The sequence below is a fragment of the Plecotus auritus genome (genome assembly GCF_963455305.1).
Source record: "Plecotus auritus genome assembly, chromosome: 8".
NCBI classification, from domain to species: Eukaryota; Metazoa; Chordata; class Mammalia; order Chiroptera; family Vespertilionidae; genus Plecotus; species Plecotus auritus.
The window spans coordinates 83559841-83582261 of record NC_137782.1 but is presented as its reverse complement, the minus strand read 5'-3'; the positions used below and the strand labels follow the sequence as shown (position 1 = coordinate 83582261).

The window sequence follows — 22421 nt, the reverse complement described above, 5'->3', positions numbered from 1 at the left end:
TGTTGCCACAAACTAGGACCCACCAGGAGCTGAAACAGGCAAAGAAGGGTTCTCCCTGGAGCCCTTAGAGGGAGTACACTATTGCTGAGACTTTGATTTTAAACTTTTAGCATCCAGAACTGTGAGATAATACATTTCTGTTGTTTTAAGTTTGTAGTGCTTTGTTACAGCAGCCCTAGGAAAGTACATTAAGCCCTAGGAAAGTCCACTGGTTTTGCATCCATGGATTCAACCAAATGCAGATGAAAAATATATAAAATCCCAGAAAGTTCCAAAAAACAAAACTTGAATTTGCTACTATACTAAATCCGAGCACTACATTAAATCTATGCAAATGGAGTGATGTGTTGGCATACCCTGCTATAGCCAATATGAAAATATAATGCCTTTTTATATAAGAGACTTGAGCATCTGTAGATTTTGGTATACACAGTGGGGGTAAGGGGTTGTTAGGGGAACAGGTCCTGGAATGAGTCTCCTGAAAAGACACCAAGGGATAACTGAAGTACACTCCCTGATCCCTGATTTTATTAAAACATCTAATGCCCAAGCTATTCACTCTCTCCACTGGAGTCTCTTGTGTAAAGTGAGAGTATTTCACAACATGACCTCCAAGGGCTCTTTCAGCTTTGAGACCTCCTGCCCCATGGTTCTCAAACCTGGGGAGTCACCTGAGTATGTTATAAAAGGCTGATACCTGGCTCTTGCCCCTAGAGGTTCTGATATAACTGGTCAAGGGAGGATCTGGGACATAGGCAAATTTTAAAACACCACAGAGGATTCTATTGTGCAACCACTGAGAATTTCTCTAGGCATGTAGGAGTTCATTTCCTTGAATACAGGGGCATCCAATCAAGTGCACTAGTCAGAAAATTGCCTTTCATTCTTTAATAACTACGTTAAATAAACACCACTACCTTGCAACATCATGAGTGAGGAATGCTTTGCCGTAGCAGGTAGCAGGCAGTAGGCTGCGAGGGGGAAGTCCCAGCAGCCTGACCACTGCTATAGAAACAGGGCCATGTGATCTGCAATGGACAGTTCAGAAGCATATGGTGGATTCTTGGTTTTGCATGAATTGGGGGTCCCCTGTCCCAGGTGCAGCAGGTAATATGTCTTTTCTGATTCTTGAACATTTCTGGGGAGGGACAAATGAGGAACAATCTTAGTACAGTCTCAGCAGTGGAGATATCATGCCACTGTACTTTGGCAGTCCAAAGTTATCACCACAGTCTTTTCTCTCAAGATAAATCTAGTCACCAATGACAATTTGGCCATTGTATGTTTCTAGCTCTTTACCAATTTGATATAAAACTCCAGTAATAATGTTTTGGCAAGCACTGCCCAGGACCTCAAGCGGCACCCTTCAAATTTATGCTGACCTCTCACAAAGCTTCTAAATGGAGTACTTTAACATGACTTTGAATATTTCAGCTTGCCAAATACCAGTGAGAAATGGCACAGTCAGGCAACCACTTTCAACACAGCTTGACCACGAGAATTGATGTCAAAAGAATGAGGCTGAATGGACATTCTTAGAAGTTTAATCCTCTTGAGATAAAAGCTGAGAGCCCTTTTCACATGGAGCTTAAGGAGATGAGTTTTGCCAGGATAGGCACGTGGGTGGGAAAAGTATTGGTGGAGTGAATAACTGAAAGAGATAGTATTTTGGCCTGAATCAACAAGCATTTAAAGAAACTCCTTTAATACTCTCATTTTTATTCATTTGTTTGACATAATGAGTGCCCACTATGTGCCAGACACTGTTTTAGATGATTGGTTTGTATGACATTTAAAAAAAGCTGCACCATTTGCTAAAACTAAAATTCACTTCAAAGGTAAGTATAATTGAACAGAAATAAAATTGTCAATGTGAGAACTTTCCCTTTGTGAGTTTAAGTAGTTCAGGATTCTTTCCCTCATAATCTAGATAAGCATTGCTTTAATCCTGGCCTAAGTGTTTCAGGGGAACACGGACCTGAATATTCTACTATGAGCATGTGGTCTCAGGCCTATGCAACCTTCCAACCTTTGTAAACCCAACACAAGAGAAAGGAAAGTAGGGCTATCTGTGTTCATCATTATTCTCTAAAGCATCCTTACAGAGTTAACCTTTTGTTACGATACATGCTGATGTTTAATTGATCCAGGCATCCTGATGCAGTTCTTAAATCCTGAAGTTTGAGTTCTAGTCAAGATCCAACACACTAGCTATATGGCTCTGAGCAGGACTCAACCTTTCCAAGTTTCTGTTTGATCATCTGCAGAATGTTACTAATATTTACCCCACAGGGCTGTTGTGAAGATTAGAGAAGACAGATGCTTAGTGAGGGCAAAGACTCAGTCTTTTGCTGTCCTGGTATTTCCAAGTAAAGATGTTTTGTTACATGCAAATGATATACTATTTACTATATATATAAAATTACACATTTCAAAGATATCAACATTAACTTTTAATTTCTATCTGAATTCTTTAGTGGGAAGAGTAGACTGTGTTAGCAATAGATCACAGGCTGTGAGAATACTTACTTTGGTTGTGTGTCCGGGTGTGTGTATGGAAGTGTTTCTATGTACACTTTAGTATAGGTTATAAGAGCCAGAGTTATGAAACTCATACTCCCTATAATGATGATTAACAAAGCAGATGCCTCCTAAGTGATAACAAACTCTTAAGGATGAGCCCCCTCTTATAAAAAGGCTGATGTGAGGGGATATAAAGGAAATAAGAAAGGGAAAGAGAGAAATGAGAATTTTGGCACCTTTGATTTTTTTAAATATGGACAGAGAATCATATTAAAAGTTGGTCAGAGTTCCCAGAAATGAGAATTCCTTCCACAGTGTCCCTCTAGAGAGCAGGTTCCTGCCATGATTCAAGCACCCAGCACAGACTCTCACAGCTGGAAGACACTGAGCTTGGTTTTCCTGATAGGAAGAACCAGAAATTTTTTCTGTTATTGAGCTGTCAATTCCTTCCCTGCAGCACTCACAAACAGGGTCTCCTGAGGTACACTCTATAATTATGCTCGATTAATGCTCTGCCTTGTACACGGCAGCTCTGCAAGTATTTAAAGATAACTTCTGTGCCCTTCTCAAGTTAAACTTCCCCAGGATCCTCATTGTTCTGAAAATGGTCTAACTTCAGATCCACCCGTCCATTCTGCCTAACCTCCTGGTGGCCTGCTCTGGGTTTCAGCTCTGCTTCTTTCTTTACTATATCCCTTCTGAGATGGCTGCAAAGCAAATAAGGTCACACTGATGAAGACCACTTCTGGATCATTGACAGCTACTATTGTGACCTGCTGGTCATCAATTCAGGGAGCAGCTTTAACAAGTAGCTCTTGCCGAAACCGGTTTGGCTCAGTGGATAGAGCGTCGGCCTGCGGACTGAAGGGTCCCGGGTTCGATTCCGGTCAAGGGCATGTACCTTGGTTGTGGGCACATCCTCAGTGGGAGGTGTGCAGGAGGCAGCTGATCGATGTTTCTCTCTCATCGATGTTTCTAGCTCTCTATCCCTCTCCCTTCCTCTCTGTGAAATATCAATAAAAAATAAAAAAAAAAACAAAACAAAAAAACAAGTAGCTCTTAATCATAGCATCATCTGGGTTTAGTTACATTAAAGTAGCCCAAAGTGTCTTTATTAAGCAATCTTATCCACAAGGGAGACTCCCACAAAAAGAACCACAGGAAAATGATGATAATTTTAGTGTACTGATAAAACTGGTGCCCTCATTAGACATAAGGTTTTAAATGTTCCACATGTATGTATGCGTATTTCCCAAAATGTGTTCCATAGAACATTACTTCTGTTGCCTTCTGTTAGACAAAGTATTCCATTTTCAAATAGTTATTTGATTCTAGGCTCCACACTTTTAAATTGTTCATTTACTGAAAGTCTTCTAAAAGTCTTCAACATGCTCCTGTGCATGGTGCATGCTGCAGAGGGAGAAAGACCAGACAGTTTAGCTACAAGATATGTATTCCTTGCAATGTCTTCTGGGAGGAGCAATATACAGAACACATTTGGGGAAATGCTCCATCAGATCATCAACCTTGTAAGGCGGCGCATCAAGGGAGGACTACCACCTGGTGATCAGGAACCCTGCAATGCCCTCACCTGTGTGCACATATGGCAGAAACAGTTGGGCCGTGACCAGAGAGATCCCTAGGATCCATTTCATCAGCTTTTTGTGATTCTTCTCTAAGAGCTTCTTCATGGGATTAATTAGATGTTCCACAGGTAGCATGGAACTCTCTTCAAATATATATATTTTTTTGATAAGTAAACATACTTGTGGATTCAAATCATCAATTGAGTTCTACAGTGGGAATTTCTTGTAGAAGCTAATTTAGTGGTACTATCAAGAAGTGTGGTCTACGAGGAATTATTTGCAGCTCAAGAAGGCAAGCAGCTGTCAGAATAACAAACAAGCTGGCAGTATCCAGGTGGCCTTCCAGGACTCATCTCAGGCTTACTCTTTTTGTGGCACTGCACCCCCAATTGCCCCTGCTTCTTTCCCATCTTGAGTTTGCTTTGTAAGGTTCCTTTTAGTATACTAAATGTCACTGGTTTGAAATGCTGGTGACTGTGGGGCTAGTGCATAAGACCAATAGTACTACTAATATTCACATGAATATTGTTAGAAACCACAACTAACATGTATGAGTGTCTAGCATATGCCTGACATTTTCACACACATGATGTCATTTCAATTTTAAGGCAACCTTGCCAGATACTATGTATGTCTGCTTTTCCAACACAGCGGCTCAGAGTGGTGCAGAAATGATCAGGGAATAAAGAGCAGACACTGATGGCTGATGCCGAAGACCAGGCTCAAGTGCCACATTTCCTCAACTCCCAAAGGACAGCCTCTGGTATATTCCTTTTTTGAAATATTCTAGAAGGAATTCAGCCCATACAAATAGGAAAGCCTCAACAGAAGTATTATAAATGGGAAGGCAGAATCTATCTTAAATCAAACTATATATTTGCCTTACTTTACTAAAGGCCAAATTTCTAAATAACATGACAAAAGATACAAAAATTTAATAAAGAGATGATGGTAAAGAACTTAGATATCAAAGTAGCTTCAATGAGAGACACAAAAATACTAGTAGTATTAAGCAGAACCAAGGTGTATGAGGCCCTACACATTAACTTCATGAGAGATACAGTGTGTGGGGGACAAGAAATGAAGTGTGGTGGCAAGGACAGAATGGCAATGCTTGAACAAAGTAAATGGCTTTAAAGTTTTTTTTTCTTCATGTCTCCCAAGTTACTTTAACTCTACTAATCTGGCATACAATGTGCATAAAACATTAAAAACAAAACAACAACAAAAAACCCTGCTAATTGCTTTCCACCCACAAATAAAAAATAGAGGGTCTGTTCCAGTCTTTGGAGTGAGTGGCATTGTGGAACAGAGGATTACCTTCTGTGACCTCACACAACCTGCTCCCAGAAGGTTATTGCACCTGTACAACAGCTCGATGTGGTTGGAATTGAGCCCAAATAACCCACAAAAGGGCATCCAGCTCAGATTTTCAAGGAGACCATCCCACTGAGTCTCACAGACATTTACTACAAAAGGCCACCCCATTAAGGCTGGGAGTCATAGCAGTTCTATCTAATACATAGAAACAAACTCAAAGAGACAACTAAAAAAAAAACAACCCCCAAATGAAAGAAAAGAAGGAATCTCCAGAAAAAAACAGCTAAATGAGATGGAGGTAAGCAATTTATTAGACAGAGTGATGCTCAATGAACTTAGTGAGAACTATAAGGAAATTAATGGGAACTACAGGAAACTGAGTGGGAAATACATCAGCATGAAAAAGGATATAGAAACCACGAATAAGAACCAGTTGGGAATGAAGAATATCTGACATCAAGAATACACTGGAAGGAATTAAAGGCAGGCTTGATGAAGCAGAGGATCGAATCAATGATTTGGAAGACATGGTAGAAAAAACACTCAGTTAGAGCAGCAGAGAGAAAAATATAGTTAAAAGGATGGGGACAGTATAAGGGAACTTTGGGACAATATGAAATGGAACAACATTCTCATAATAGGTGTATCACAGGGAGAAGAAAGTGAGCAATGGAAAGAAACTGTTTGAAGAAATAATGACAGAAAACTTCCCTAACCTGCTAAATGAAAAAGTTACACTAGTTCAGGAAGCACAGAGAGTTGCAATCAAGATGAACACAAGAGACACACACCAAGACACATCATAATTAAAATGGCAAATGTTAAAGACAAAGAAAAATTTTCAAGGCAGCAAGAGAGACAGTCAGTTATCTCAGGAGTTCCCATAAGGCTGTCAGCTGGTTTCTCAACAGAAACACTACAGGACAGAAGGGAATGGCATGAAGTATTCAAAGTAATAAAAAGCAACAATCTGAAACCAAGACTACTCTTTCCAGCAAGGTTATAATTCAAAATTAATGGTGAAATAAAGAGCTTCTCAGACCTAAAAAATGCTAAAGGAGTTTATTACCACCAAACCAGCATTGCAAGAAATGCTAAAGGACAGTACTAGGAAAAAAAAAAAAAAGAAATAGAGAGAGGTGCATAGGCATAAAGAATAAAAATGGCAATAAAAAAAAATAACCTTAGCCCTAGCCAGTTTGGCTCAGTGGTTAGAGCATCAGACCATGGACTGAATGGTCGTGGCTTCAATTCCCAGTCAAGAACTCGTACCTTAGTTGGAAGTTCAATACCTGGCCCCAATTGGAGTGTGAGCAGTAGGCAACCAATCGATGTATCCCTCTCATGTCAATGTTTCTTTCTCTCCCTGCCCTCTTCTTCACTTCCATTCTCTCTTAAAAAAAAAAAAAAAATCAACTGATAAACATCCTCGCTCCTTGGGTGAGGATTAAAATAAGTGATACCCTTAAATGTAAGTGGATTAAATGCTCCAATCAAAAGACATAGGGTAGCTGAATGGATAATAAAAAATGACCCATATATATTCTAAAGAAGTTTATTACCACCAAAACATGACCCATATATATGCTGTTTACAAGAGAGCCATCTCAGACAAAAGACTAAGACAGGATGAAAGTGAAGGGATGGAAAATATATTCCATACAAATGGACACAAAAAAGGGGGTGTAACAATACTCATATCTGACAAAATAGAGTTCAAAACAAAGACCATAAAAGTGACAAAGAAGGTCACTACATAATACAAAAGGGATCTATCCAAAAAAAGATTTAACTCTGGTAAACATATTTGTACCTGATATAGGAGCATCTATATATATTTTTAAAACTTCTGGAGGACGTTAAAGGAGAATTAGAAAATAATACAGTCATAGTAGGGGGCTTTAATACATCACTAACATCACTGGATAGATCTTCCAGACCAAAAAACAAAAACAAAAAAAAATCAACAAGGAAATAGCAACTTTAAATGACACATTGGATCAAATAGATTTAATTGACATTTACAGAACATTTCATCCCAAAGTGGCAGGATATATATTCTTCTCAAATGCACAAGGGACATTTTCAAAGACAGACCACATTTTAGGATAAAATAAGCTTTACAAGTTCAAGAAGACTGAAATCATATCAAGGATCTTCTTGGATCACAATGGCATGAAACTAGAAATCAACTAAAATAAAAAACCTCAAAAGCATTCAAACACACGGAGGCTAAATAGCATATTATTAAACAATTAAATCGAGGAAGAAATAAAAAACTTCCTGAAAACACATGAAAACAAAAACACAACAACCAAAAATCTATGGGACGTAGTTATGAGAGGGAAGTTCATAGCATTACAGGCCTCCCTCAAGAAATGAGAAAAAGCTCAAACAAATGACCCAATGCTACAACTTAAAGAATTAGAAAGAGAACAACAAGAAAAGCCCAGAGGAAGTAGAATGAAGGAAACAATAAAGTTCAGAGTGGAAATAGATGCATAGAGACTAAAACAACAATAAAAAAGATCAATGAAACCAAGAGCTGTTTTTTTTGAAAAGATAATCCTGGCTGATTTGGCTCAGTGGATAGAGCATTGGCCTGTGGACTGAAGGGTTCCAGGTTTGATTTCAGTCAAGGGCACATATCTGGGTTGCATGCTCGATCATTGGGGGCATGCAGGAGGCAGCCTATCAATGATTCTCTCTTATCATTGATGTTTCTATCTCTCTCTCCCTCTCCCTTGCTCTCTGAAATCAATAAAAAAATGTATTTTGAAAAAAATAAAGATAAATAAGATTGATGAACCATTAGCCAGAATCATCAAGAAACAAAGAGAGAGAACCCAAATAAGTAAAATTAGAAATGCAAGGAAAGTAACAACTGACACCACAGAAATACAAAAAAATTGCAAGAAAATATTATTAGCAACTATATGCCAACAAGTTGGACAACCTGGATGACGTGGACAAATTCCTGGAAAAATATAATTAGAAAACCTGAATAGACCAATAACAACTAATGAAATTGAAGCAATAATATATAATACTACCAGCAAACAAAAGCCCAGGACTGGATGAATTCACAGAACTGTTTTACCAAATACTGAAAGAAGAATTAACACCTATTCTCCTCAAACTATTACAAAAAAAAAAAAAAAAATGAAGTGGAAGGAAAGAGAATTCCAGGCCAATATCCCCGATAAGTGGTTGGCAAACTCATTAATCAACAGAGCCAAATATCAACAGTACAACGATTGAAATTTTTTTTGAGAGCCAAATTTTTTAAACTTAAACTTCTTCTAATGCCACTTCTTCAAAATAGACTCGCACAGGCCATGGTGTTTTGTGGAAGAGCCACACTCAAGGGGCCAAAGAGCCGCATGTGGCTCGCGAGCCGCAGTTTGCCGACCACGGTCCCCGATGAACATAAGATGCTAAAATCCTCAACAAAGCATTAGAAAATTGGGTCCAGCAATACATTAAAAATATCATACACCATGACGAAGTGTGATTTATTTCAAGGATGCAAGACTGGTAAAATATTTACATACCAATAAATATGATATATTATATTAACAAAATGAAGGATAAAAATCACATGATCATATCAATAGATGCAGAAAAAGCATTCAACAAAATCCAGAACCCATTTTGGATAAAAACTCTCAGCAAAGTGGGAGTAGAGGGGACATACCTCAACATAATAAAGGCCATATATGACAAACCAACAGACAACATAAAACTCAATGGGCAAAAACTAAGTGTTTCCTTCAAGAACAGGAACAAGACAGTTGTTCACTTTTATCACTTTCATTCAACATAGTACTGTTAATCCTAGCCACAGTGATTAGACAAGAAGAAAAAAAAAAAGGCATCCAAATTGGAAAGGAACAAGTAAAACTGTCATTATTCACACATGACATAATATTGCACACAGAAAACCCTATAAATTCCACTAAAAAACTACTAGATTTAATGAATGAATTTGGCAAAGTAGTAGGATACAAAATTAACATCCAGAAATCCATGGCATTTTTATATACCAATAATGAACTCTCAGAAAGAGAAACTTTAAAAAATCCCATTTACCAACAACAACAACAAAAAATAAGATAACTGGAAATAAACTTAACTAAGGAGGTAAGTAAAAGGCCTGTACTTGGAGGTAAGTATATTAAACAAAGAAACAGAGAAAGATACAAACAAATGGAAGTATATACCGTGTTCATAGAGTGGAAGAATTAACCTAATTAAATGTCCTCACTACTCAAAGCAATCTACAGATTTAACACAATCATTATTAAAATACCAATGGCATACTTCACAGATCTAGAACAAATATTCCAAAAATTTATATGGAACCAAAAAAGGCCTTGAATAGCCTCAGCAAACCTGAGAAAGAACAAAGTTGGAGGGATCACAATACCAGATATCAAACTATATTACAAAGCCATTGTAATCAAAACAGCCTGGTACATAAGAACAGGCATCTAGACCAATGGAACACAACAGAGACCTCAGAAATTGACCCACGCCATTATAATCAATTATTTGGCTTTGACAAAGGAGGTAAGAATATACAATGAGCCCAGCTGGTGTGGCTCAGTGATCAAGTGTCGACCTATGAACCAGGAGGTTACCAGTTCAATTCCTGGTCAGGGCACATGCCCAGACTGCAGGCTCAATGATTCTCAATGAAGTATCAAATGGTGTTGGGAAAATTGGACAGGTTAATGCAAAAAGAAATGAAACGAGACCACCAACTTATACCATAAACAAATGGATAAGAGCCTTAAATGTAAGTCTCAGAACTATAAAAATTCTAGAAAAAAACATAGGCAGTAAAATTTCAGACATCTCGCCCTAACCGGTTTGGCTCAGTGGATAGAGCGTCGGCCTGCAGACTGAAGGGTCCCAGGTTCGATTCCAGTCAAGGGCATGTACCTTGGTTGCGGGCACATCCCCAGTAGGGAGTGTGCAAGAGGCAGCTGATCGATGTTTCTCTCTCATCGATGTTTCTAACTCTCTATCCCTCTCCCTTCCTCTCTGTAAAAAATCAATAAAATATATTTAAAAAAAAAAAAATTTCAGACATCTCACGTAGCAGTATTTTCACCAGTACATATCCTAGGGCAAGGAGAACAAAGGAAAAAATAAACAAATGGGACTACATAAAACTGAAAATCTTCTGCACAACAAAATGAAAAGAGAACCTATGGTTTGGGAGAGCGTATTTGCCAATGATACATCTTGATAAGGGGTCAATTTCCAAAATATATAAAGAACTCATAAAACTCAATAAAAGGAAGACATCCAATCCAATTAAAAAATGAGCAAAGGACCTGAATAAACACCTCTCCAAGAGGTCATACAGATGACCAAGAGAAAAAATGCTCAATGTACTAATCATCAGAGAGATGCAAATTAAAACTAGAATGAGGTATCACTTCAGACCTGCCAGAATGGCTATCATCAAGAAATCAACAAATGATAAGTGCTGGTGAGGATGTGGAGAAAAGGAAACCCTAATACACTACTGGTGGGAATGCAGACTGGTGCAGCCACTGTGGAAAATATGGAGTTTCCTAAAAAAATTAAAAATGATAACTGCCTTTTGACCCAGTGATCCCACTTCTGGGAATATATCCTAAGAAACCTGAAGCACCAATCAGAAAGGATATATGTACCCCTATGTTCATAGCAGTGGTATTTACAAAAGCTAAGATCTGGAAATAGCCCAAGTGCCTATCAGTACATGAGGGGATAAAAAAGCTGTGGTACATTTACACAATGGAATACTATGTGGCTGTAAAAGAGATGGACATGGAAATTATTATGCTAAACGAAATAAGCCAGTCAAAGAAAGACAAATGTCACATGACCTCACTTATATGTAGAATCTAACGAACAAAAGAAACTGACAAAACAGAGGGAAGCAGGGCAGGGGTGCAGTGTGTGGGGGACGTTAACTAAAGAATTTATGTACATGTATGCACAGCTCATGGACACACACAATAATGTAGTGAAGGCTGGGATGGGATGGGGACTGGCTGGAGGTTGGCAAAGGGGAGAAAATGGGGGACATCTGTAATACTGTCAACAATAAAATAAAATTTAGAAAATAAAATAAGAACTGCTAACTATTGATAGACCAATGGCAGGCTGTTGGTATTGCAATTTTTTAAAAAACTCTTAATGGCAAATAGTAATACTTCTAGGCTCATCATATCTCTTTCTGCATGACGAGAAAGAAGCTTTGAAATCCTGGTACTTAATTTTCTCTTCTCTTATAAAGAAACTAGAGGCCCTGTGCATGAAAATTCATGCACTGGAGGGGGCAATCCCTCAGCCTGGCCTGCCCCCTCTCACAGTCCAGGAGCCCTCAGGGGCGGGAGGCAACCCGGTGATCAGGGGAAGGCGACACCCCATCACACCTCTGCTGCTGCCACTGCTGGCAGTGCAAGCCTCAGACAGCCCTGGTTACCTGAGCCCTGGGTGGCCATGGGTGGCTGGGGGGCTGAGGGGACTGGGGGATTCCGGAGGCAGGCGCGTGGAGCAGCCGGGCCTGCCTGGGGGTGGGCCCGGCCTTGCCGTGTGCCTGCCACCCCGGCGGGGCTGAGGGGACTGGGCACCACCATCTTGTGGCTGTGGGCGCCGCCATCTTTGAGGGCGGGGCAGTCAATTAGCATATTCCCTCCTTATTGGCTGTGGGCGCGCCATCTTTGTGATGGCATGAGGGTCAATTAGCATACTCCCTCTTTATTAGATAGGATTCTATGAGGCAGACACAGAGAACTGATTGGTATTTGCCAGAGGCAGGGGTGGGAGGTGGGCAAAATGGGTGAAGGGGTCAAAAGGTACATATTTTCTGACAATTAAAATCATAATGAGCCAAAACCGGTTTGGCTCAGTGGATGGAGCGTCGGCCTGCGGACTGAAGGGTCCCGGGTTCGATTCCGGTCAAGGGCATGTAACTTGGTTGCGGGCACATCCCCAGTAGGAGGTGTGCAAGAGGCAGCTGATCGATGTTTCTCTCTCATCGATGTTTCTGACTATCTATCACTCTTCCTTTCTCTCTGTAAAAAATCAATAAAATATATTAAAAAAAAAATCATAATGAGATATCACTTCAGACCTGTGAGAATGGTTATTATCAGTAAATCAACAAACAGCAAGTGTTTGCGAGGATGTGGAGAAAAGAGAACCCTTAAGCACCATTAGTGAGAATGCAGATTGTTGTAGCTGCTATGGAAAACAGTATGGTGGTTCCTCAAAAAATTAAAAGTAGAACTACGATATGACCTAGCAATTCTTCTTCTGGGTATTTATCTGAAGAAATAGAAAAAACTAATTTGAAAAGATATATACAACCCTATGTTCATTGCAGCATTATTTACAACAGCCAAAATATAGAAGTAACCTAAGTGTCCATAGATAGATGAATGGATAAAGAAGATGTGGTACATATATACAATGGAATACTACTTAGTTATAAAAAAGAATGAAATTTTATCATTTACAACAACATAGATAGACCTAGAGGGTATTATGCTAAGTAAAATAATTCATAATGAGAAAGACAAATGCCATATGATTTCACTTATATATGGAATCTAAAAACAAAACAAATAAACAAATAAAACAGAAACAAACTCATAGATACAGAGAACAAATTGATGGTTTCCAGATGGGGGGAGTTGAGGGGTGGGTGAAAAAGGTGAAAGGGATGAAAAAAGTTAAATTGACAGTTATAAAAATTGTCGCAGGGATGTAAAGTACAGCTTAGGGAATATAGTCAATAATATTGTAATATTTATATATGGTGTCAGATGGGTACTAAACTTATAGGGGTGATCACTTCTCAAGTTATATAAATGTCTAAGCACTATGCTGTACACCTGAAACTAATATAGTATTGTATGTCAACTGTAATTAAAAATAAAAATTTAAAAGGCCAAAAAAAGGTACAAATTTCTAGTTATAAAATAAATGTCATGGGGAGGTAATGAACAGCATGGTTACTAAAGTTAATAATACTGTATTGCATATTTGAACACTGCTAGGAGAGTAAATCTTAAAAGTTCTCTATAACAAGAAAAACATTTGTAACTCTGTGTGGTGATGGATGTTAGCTAGACTTATTGTGATGATCATTTTGCAATGTGTATCATTACACTGTATACCTGAAAGTAACATAGTGCCATATATATCAATTATACCTCAATAAAATTTTTATGAGATAATAACATTTGCAATAATTTTTGGGAGAGTCATCTTACTCGCAGCAGGGGATGATTGAAAATAATACTTAAAAGACAAGTAAGAATGGGCAACAAAGCCTTCCTGGTTTCTCCCAATAAGCTTTTATACTTTTAATTGAAATAAATTCAGAGATTATATTAGCTACTTATGCATTCATAGGTAAATGCAAGGGAAAAGCACCCAAATAACTTATTGGTTATTTTCAGTTTGGGATCATTCAAACTTCTATTAAAAAAATTAAAGTCCTGGCCAGTGTGGCTCAGTTGGTTGAAGCATCAACCCATGCACCAAAAGGTGGCAGGTTCGATCCCAGGTTAGGGCATTTTGGGGAGGCTTCCAATCGATGTCTCTCTCTCTCTCTCTCTCCCCCTTTCTTTCTCTAAAAATCCATTAAAAAATAAATAGGGAACTTTACCAGAGTTTTCTCAAAATGAAGAATAAAAAGGCAATAAATAAATAACTGGGAAATGTTTAAAAGAAAAGAAAACCTCTGCATTTTATTATCTGAGTGAAATATTATCTGATGTAGAATACACACAATAATTGCTCTACTATAAACTTTTTTTTCAAAACCAGAGTTCATCACAGAAACATGGGCTTAAAAAATTAATCATCAGGCCATGAATTGTACTGCTGTAAAAGAAAGCCATTCTTTCCTGCATATAAACAACATTACTTCAATATATACAGATGTGTGCCTCAGTACCTTGGTGCAATGGTGTATTTACTTGTATAAATATTTAAAGTCAGACCTTTGAATTTATAATGAAGTAGCACAGCACTTTAGAAAACAAGACACTATTAAATTTAGATGCATGACAAATAGAATTCTGTTCAGAATACTAATTGCTGCTGTTGATATTCTAAAACTAAAAAAAGTGATATTCAGATTTCATCTTAATAAGCCTAATACATGTGCAGAAAACTTAATAAGTCTTGATGAAGCCTTATTGTTAAAATTTTGTATTTATCAGACAGGCTTTGTAACTGAGGCACAAGCAAGCTTCCTGTCTGGTACTTTCCCCCTTGCTCTTATTTTAATGACACACATTCAATTATCACAGGAAAGAAAAGAATAAAATTAGAAACATCTGTAGTTTACCATATAAAGACTGGGTGTTCCCCATGGACTGACCCTTTCACACAGACGCAGGTGCTGAAAGGCTATGTGATGGGGGATGCTCCATGTGTAAATGTATAACATGATTATGAAGAATTCAATAGACACGGTTATTTTCCACCTTAGTTTGTGTTAACGTAAGTTTGCACATTATAATTATGTGCTCTTATAATTACTCTCCTGCTTCAGCATGTGGTAGTCAAATATACATGCTCTTAGTGGAGTTCACATATCACCAACATAGAATATATTGATTATATAACAAGGTTGAATTCTGTGTTTGCAACTCTTAGGCAACCATAACTTTACCTGTGATTGGAACATTTGCTGCCATGCTTTCTTCCTTGCTCTCATCTCTGTAGCCACTTGAAACTTCTAAAAATCAAGCACATGATAATAAAAATGTATGTCAGGGTTATATTTATGGACTAGGCCTTTGTTTGATTTTTTAAAAATTACCATTCCTATTATTTTCACTGTCTCCCCAACTCCTTTTTTTTTATCCTCCAGTTTATTTCTTGCCTGAAATAGTACTGTTCCTTCTAAAAGGAAAACTTTTCTAAAACTAAGGTATCTCTATGTTGTTTTCATGAAAAAAATTATTTATCTTGATATCTATCAAATTTGAGGGGGGCTTAAAACAGTGAGTCTTAAATTCTGTGCATATATATCAACTTCTGAATACATCCTGAGCAACTCATTGCTGTATTGGAAATACCACGATAGTGGCTTACTGACATATCTTAATAGTAATGTTAAAATAATCCCAATTTCTGGATACTGAAATTTTAGAGGGCATAAATTCATTGATTCTTACTCATCAGTTTAGACTTTTATAATACTGTATTATAAAGACAACCTTGAAAAGAATGTTTATAAATTATGAGTAAATTCTATTAAGTGATATCAAAAAGTTTACAGTACTTTATGGATTTTAATGGAATCCTCTTCATCTTTGGAGGATGATCAAAATTACCTACTGCTCAGTGATTAGTTTTGTTAAGATTTCATAACTTATAAAAATGTAATTTATTGGAAATTCAGTAACACTGCAGACCTACAATTAGGTTTCCTATCCCTGTGAGACTAAAATAATCATATATTTATTGAAAGGTGGTATGTAAAACAAATAACCTATTATGCATATTAAAATCAGAGGTATTATCTAGTTCCCTTTATTTTATAGGTACACCTTGAGAAAGAAGGTGTCACGTTGATTCTGAATGGATTTTTGCTGTGGACCAACCCTTTAACAATAGTTACCTTGTTCCCAGGTAAGAACTCTGTTGAAACACGGAGCGTATTTTGCTTCCTTTATTTCACTATTGTCTTTCAGAATAGATGGCAAGCTGCAAGATGATTCATTACTGTGAATAGCCGACCTATCCTCGCCCTCTTCTGTAGGGGCTCTTTTCAATAATGCTGTTGCCTACAGTGTTTAAAAGAAAGCACAAAGAAATAGCAAACTGCAGCTATATTCCCCTTGTCTCAAAGACCCAATCTTCAAATACAATTTAGGTTAAGCTTTACTTAGGATTTAATTTGCTTTCTGACATTTAACTGAAATTAAAATATCTTCAAGATAGAATAACATCTGATTATTTTCCAGCAGAATTTAATTCTTTGTAATAACTTACATTAGAAATAATACTTCCTTTTGGAGGACTGAATCTTATGCAGAAGTGTTTTTCTACTTGTGAAATATGTGTATGAGATGTGACCACTTGTTAATCTGGGCTGGTTTATCCAAGATTTTCTCTTTCATTGCATGAGCCCTTCGGTGGTTTGAGAAAGAGATCTGGAAAAATGTGACCTCGTGGTATCCCCATTCTTCTACAAATAAATGACCCCTGAATTTTCCCCAAATGGGAAGATTGCGTAAAAACGTGGTGGCTGAGGAGGAGTCACTAAGCAAAAAAAAAGAACTGTTTTAAATAATAATCTTCAATCAAGAATAAAGTTGCTCTGTTGCTAAGTCTGCTGGGGAGCCTGGGAAATTTAACCACCATTCTAGTACTGTTTCAAAGGGCACTGAACTGTCCTATCATATCACCTCATGTCCTGGGCAAGGAAGTGGGCACAGATTTTATCACAGCCAAATTAAGAGGTAGAGAAAAAGTGGCAATTAACAGGATAGGTTAATATCTCTTAATTTGCAGGTCAGCACTCTTAAAAATATGCTGATAACAAGAGTAAAACAACCAATGATAGCATCGTTCTGCTGCCAGAGTATGCTTCTTTCTCACTTCTTACTCAGAAGTGATTTGCCCAGGTGGTTGGGAGAGGAAACTTTGATGAGTTGCTCACTTTTCATTGGTATCTGACAACAGTAGTAAATACAGTGCAGTGTCCAACACAATCTGTGGGAAAGGGAGGTGAGATTCTACACATTAATATGAAGAATGGAGCTGGACAAAGCCTCACAGGTCATGTTAGTCCAAGGGTGAAGCAGTTACAACAGAATTTTCTAGTAAACAAAAGGGAAGATGATAAACTTTCCTTGTTATTAACATGAAAAAAGGTGAAAATGTCCTCACAGGGAGAATCACTGAGGCAGAACATGGAAGATCTGTAAGTTTGGTTTTGAAAAAAACAGCTGCTGTCATCATCGGCCTTGATATCCCTGCAACATACTCCTGCCCTCTGCCCTCTGTCCTCCCCAGGACTGGCTGGCTTCCTGGGCCCATGGCCTGTCCTAGAGGCTGGATCAGCTGATTTCAGGGGATTAGGAGTTGTAGTCTCCTTGGCCAAAGGACTTAGTCTCAAGTTAGCCTTGGGAGCTTTTCCTCTACATGTATAAAGTGATCCCTGGATTTTACTCCAGTTGTGGTAAGTCTCTGTTGGGATGATCTGCACAGTATCCCTGTATCTGCAGACTGGGGTTCAGTAGAGTGTCCTGCCCTTGAAGCTCAGGGCTAGCTCCCATAGAGCCCCAATCTCAGCTGCCTACATGAACCATTGCTCTTCACCTGCTTCTAGAATCTTCCAGAAGAGAGGGGTGAAGAGTAGTACCAGGTCTTTGACTGACATATGTACCATCCTGGCATGCTCATTTCTAGATCCTGATCTAGGCTGTCCCCAAGGAGACTTAAGTTCCTACTCTGTGTGTCCAATAATCCTGGGTATATAAAAAACATTTTAGAATAGGAACAAAAAGAACTGACCAAAATTTTATAGTTATAAAGCTATAATTTTCTCTTTCTGATATTTCAAATAATTCAAACTTTCTGAGAGCACTTCAAATATGTATTTCTCCCTCAAATTACCTTATGCAACAACTGTAACTAATAATTTCTTGGCATCAGTTCAAGATAGTCACTGTCTTAAAACACATTTTAAAAATAAAACTGATAGAGGACTGCGGAAGCTTTCTACATTTTCTACTGAAGAATTTGTAGACAATGAAAACTGTTTTGGATTGTCAATGACTCATATAACTTCCCACTAGTCTCTCCATTATGATATACAACTTATCTCACTGTTTTACATATCCCTTTCATATTAGACCCCTTTGCTTTAGCGGAGCTGGGCTTCAAAAGAACAAAGAATAAAATGCTTTAATAATACTGCAAACATCCTTCTAGTAACTCCTTGTATGCTTGATCAGAGTAACACCACAGCCAATAGTGCCCTATTTTTTTTTAACCATGGTGGTAAATAAAATGGTGAAGTAATAAAGTGGTGAGCATACTGCAGGTTTTCATTTACTTTGTATATTTTATCTCATTTATTTTCATTACTTACTATACATATTGCTAGGATTTCTATTACTTTCTTGATAGAGAAATTTATAAAAGGACTCACCTTATAAGATAACTAGAGGCTTGGTGCACAAAATTTGTACACGGGGGGAGGGGGGTTGTACCTCAGCCCAGCCTGCACCCTCTCCAATCTGGGACCCCTTGAGGGATGTCCAACCGCCCGTTTAGGCCTGATCCCACCGGACATCCCTCTCACAATCCAGGACTGCTGGCTCCCAACTGCCCTCCCCTGCTGGCCTGGGTCCCTCCCAACTGTCCTCCCCTGCAGGCCTGGTCCCCCCCCCCAACTGCCCTCCCCTGCAGGCCTGGTCCCCCCCAACTGCCCTCCCCTGCAGGCCTGGTCCCCCCCAACTGTCCTCCCCTGCAGGCCTGGTCCCCCCCAACTGCCCTCCCCTGCAGGCCTGGTCCCCCCCAACTGTCCTCCCCTGCAGGCCTTGTCCCCCTCACAACTGCCCTCCCCTGCAGGCCTGGTCCCCCCCAACTGCTCTCCCCTGCAGGCTTGGCCCCCGCCAACAGCCCTCCCCTGCAGGCCTGGTCCACCCCAACTGCCCTCCCCTGCAGGCCTGGTCCCCTCCAACTGTCCTCCCCTGCTGACATGGTCTCCCCCAACTGCCCTCCTCTGCTGGCCCGGTCACCCCTCACTGCCCTCCCTGCTGGCCTGATTGCCCCCAACTGCCCTCCCCTGCAGGCCTGGTCCCCCCACAACTGCCCTCCCCTGCAGGCCTGGTCCCCTCCAACTGTCCTCCCCTACTGACATGGTCTCTCCCAACTGCTGGCCCGGTCACCCCTAACTGCCCTCCCTGCTGGCCTGATCGCCCCCAACTGCCCTCCCCTGTAAGCCTGGTCCCCCCCAACTGCCCTACCCTGCAGGCCTGGTTCCCCTGCAGGTCTGGGTCCCCCCCAACTGTCCTCCACTGCAGGCCTGGTCCCCCCTCAACTGTCCTCCACTGCAGGCCTGGTCCCCCCCAACTGCCCTCCCTTGCTGACCTGGTCCCCCCCAACTGCCCTCCCCTGCAGGCCTGGTCCCCCCCAACTGCCCTCCCTTGCTGGCCTGGACTCCCCCAACTGCCCTCCTCTGCTGGCCTGGTCACCCCTAACTTCCCACAACTGCCCTCCCCTGCAGGCCATCTTGTGGTGGCCATCTTGTGTCCACATGGGGGCAGCCATCTTTGACCACATGGGGGCAGCCATCTTGTGTCTTGATGTGATGGTCAATTTGCATATTACTATTTTATTAGATAGGATTCTATAGATAATTTCTCAAAAATGAGAATTTTATATCTATAAGAATTTTGATGAGTTATCAAATTACAACATGAGAATGGTTGAGTTGAGTCTACTGGCCATGGAGCCAACAAAGAGAGCAGGAGATCTCCCCAATCCATCATAAAGGAATCTACAATATAAGTCCCTAAGGAACAGAGATTATGATAAGCAAGGACAGAAACAAAAGTCAAATTCAAACAAGGAATGGTCTGCAGTTTGTAGTCCAAAACAAGTTCTATAGAGTCAGGAAAAACATCTGTATTACTTATAGATCTTTTAGAAAGACATTTTCTAAGGAAGCCCCCAATCAGAATGATTTTGCAGGCTAAGACTGGAAACACTAACCCATACAGTACCAGAACAAAAGTCCAGGGAAGAGTGAATAAGATGCTCTACACATCTTACACGGGGTTTGAAAGCATTCACAAATTGAAGTTCCCTATCTGAAAAATGCCACCAGACAACGTTATCATGGGCCTTCTGATAGTGCTTATGAATGGACTATGCACGTATTGTTTTTTAAAATCCTCATTTGAGGACATGTTTTTATTGATTTGAAAGAGAAAGGGAGAGAGAAAGTGAGAGAAACACTGATGTGAGAGAGAAATATCAAACGGTTGCCTCTCTTACGCATCCAACCAGGGATCAAACCTGCAAACTGGGAATGTGCCCTAACTGGGAATCGAACCTGCCACCTTCTGGTGGACAAGATGATACTTCAACCAACTGAGCCACACTGGCCAGGGCTGCATGGGTTTTAACTTATCTGTTAACTCATAAGAACTCTGTTTGATTTCATACATTTGGAAGCCAGGAGCAAAGACTGGAGACTGTCTCACTGTTCTCAGCAGTCTGAAGTCTAAGTCAATATGAACAAACTAGTTCCTCACTTTTCTGCCTTCCCAGGAGCCAGCAGAAAGGATTTAGAAATTCAATTAAAAGGCACATATTTGCAAAATGACTGATAGTGATAGCTCCACATTTCAGATCTTACAAAAGATAAAAATATCCTATTAATTACACTAAACAGGATACCTAGAATTATTGGCTCAATTCTACAAGAAATTTTCTCAAAGTTCAGTTTAAATATGAATCCTGGTAGGTCTGGAACTCCGAGAGTCATCTAGGTTGACTCTTAATTTATATTCAGAAACTTATCAATTGTGATACTCAAATGTATAAATAGATAAATGAAGATATTAATGGAAAAGACTTTGTGTCCAAAACACCATTAAGAAAAATAAATGGTGGATATAAAATGGCTCAAATATTAGAACGAATTGTACAAATGTATATAAGAAGAGTTCCTACAAGTTAATAAGAAAAGATATTACTAACCTAATAGAAAAATGAGCAAAGAACATGAACTGGCAAATTATAAAAGAAGAAATACATATGGCTAACAAATAGGCAGTGGGAAAATTTTACCTCAATTGTAATTAAAGGTCAGATGAACAACAACAACAAAAATTGGATGTCATTTGCACTTTTCAATTTGGTGCTAAAAAAATGTTGACAGTATCCAGTTTCATAAAGAGCTCAAAGAAATGATACTTTCATCCATTCTTGGTAACTCTGATGACTCTTCCAGAGTAAGCAGTGCATAGCAAATACCTAAGAAATTCACATAACCTTTGACCTAAAAACTTTACATATAAGAATTCATTCTAAGGAAGTAGGATGGGTATTTGTAAAAACTGAATTGCTCAGATGTTTTTTGAAACTTTTTTTCTAGAGAAAAAAATAAAAAACAACTTAAGTGCTCAACAACAGGAGTCTAGTCAGAGAGACTGGAATATTCATGTAAGGGTCTCTGGACAGCCATGGGAAATTATGTAGAACATGTGATGATTAGAAAAGAAGTTCATTTGTGACAAGTGGGGAAAAAAGAAGCTGTGTACACAAACAGAGCAACCCATGTCAATACATTAACTATCAAAAACCATACACCTTAATGTCAAAAGGTTAAATATGGAGAGTCAGATAACAGCAATTTTCTTTTCTTCTTTTTGGTTACCTTGACATTCCAAGTTTGTATGTTTTTTTTCCCCCTGCTAGTAGTAGTTGGTATGTTTTTTTCCCCCTGCTAGTTTTTTAAAGAATACATATACTGGATAGAAAAGAATCAAATTTCTGTGATGGGAGGACTGCATGGCAGACGTACAAACACAGCAACAGAAAGTAACCATATAGGATGGTCGGAAATTAAAACTAAAAGTAGTTCATGGTGGGTATCTTCCCTGACAAAAGTCAATCTTTACCTTAATTGAGCCTATCTGATGTCTTTAGGCATATAAAATAACATACTTTTGGAATAACAAAGTAATTTCCTCTTTTCCTGGATGCCCCAGAGCACAACCACTGCAAAATAAATAAATAAATAAATAAATAAACCACAAATCCCCTTATTGTTATTGTTATCATGTTAATTGTTGGCTGTTAACTATCCTATAATTACAAATGTGATTTGTTTTACTTTTTACCCAATCCCAGAGATATCCCCACTTTGTTTTCTCCTGTCTGCCTAATCTATAACCAACGAATTTCATCTAACCCCTATATATCTTCCCCTTTGATTCT

The 22421-nt window shown here is 39.0% G+C and overlaps 1 protein-coding gene across 4 annotated transcripts in view; it reads right to left on the bottom strand.

Moving 5' to 3' along the window:
- The window catches only part of KIZ (kizuna centrosomal protein), a 154850-nt gene that overhangs the window by 22791 nt on the left and 109638 nt on the right, over positions 1-22421 (bottom strand). For all 4 annotated transcript variants that reach the window (XM_080685574.1, XM_080685572.1, XM_080685571.1 and 1 more), the window contains 2 exons: positions 16078-16243; positions 15124-15189 (listed from right to left, as the gene is read on the bottom strand). In XM_080685574.1, the coding sequence (XP_080541700.1) occupies positions 15124-15189; positions 16078-16243 (232 nt within the window). The remainder of the gene's footprint in view (positions 1-15123; positions 15190-16077; positions 16244-22421) is intronic.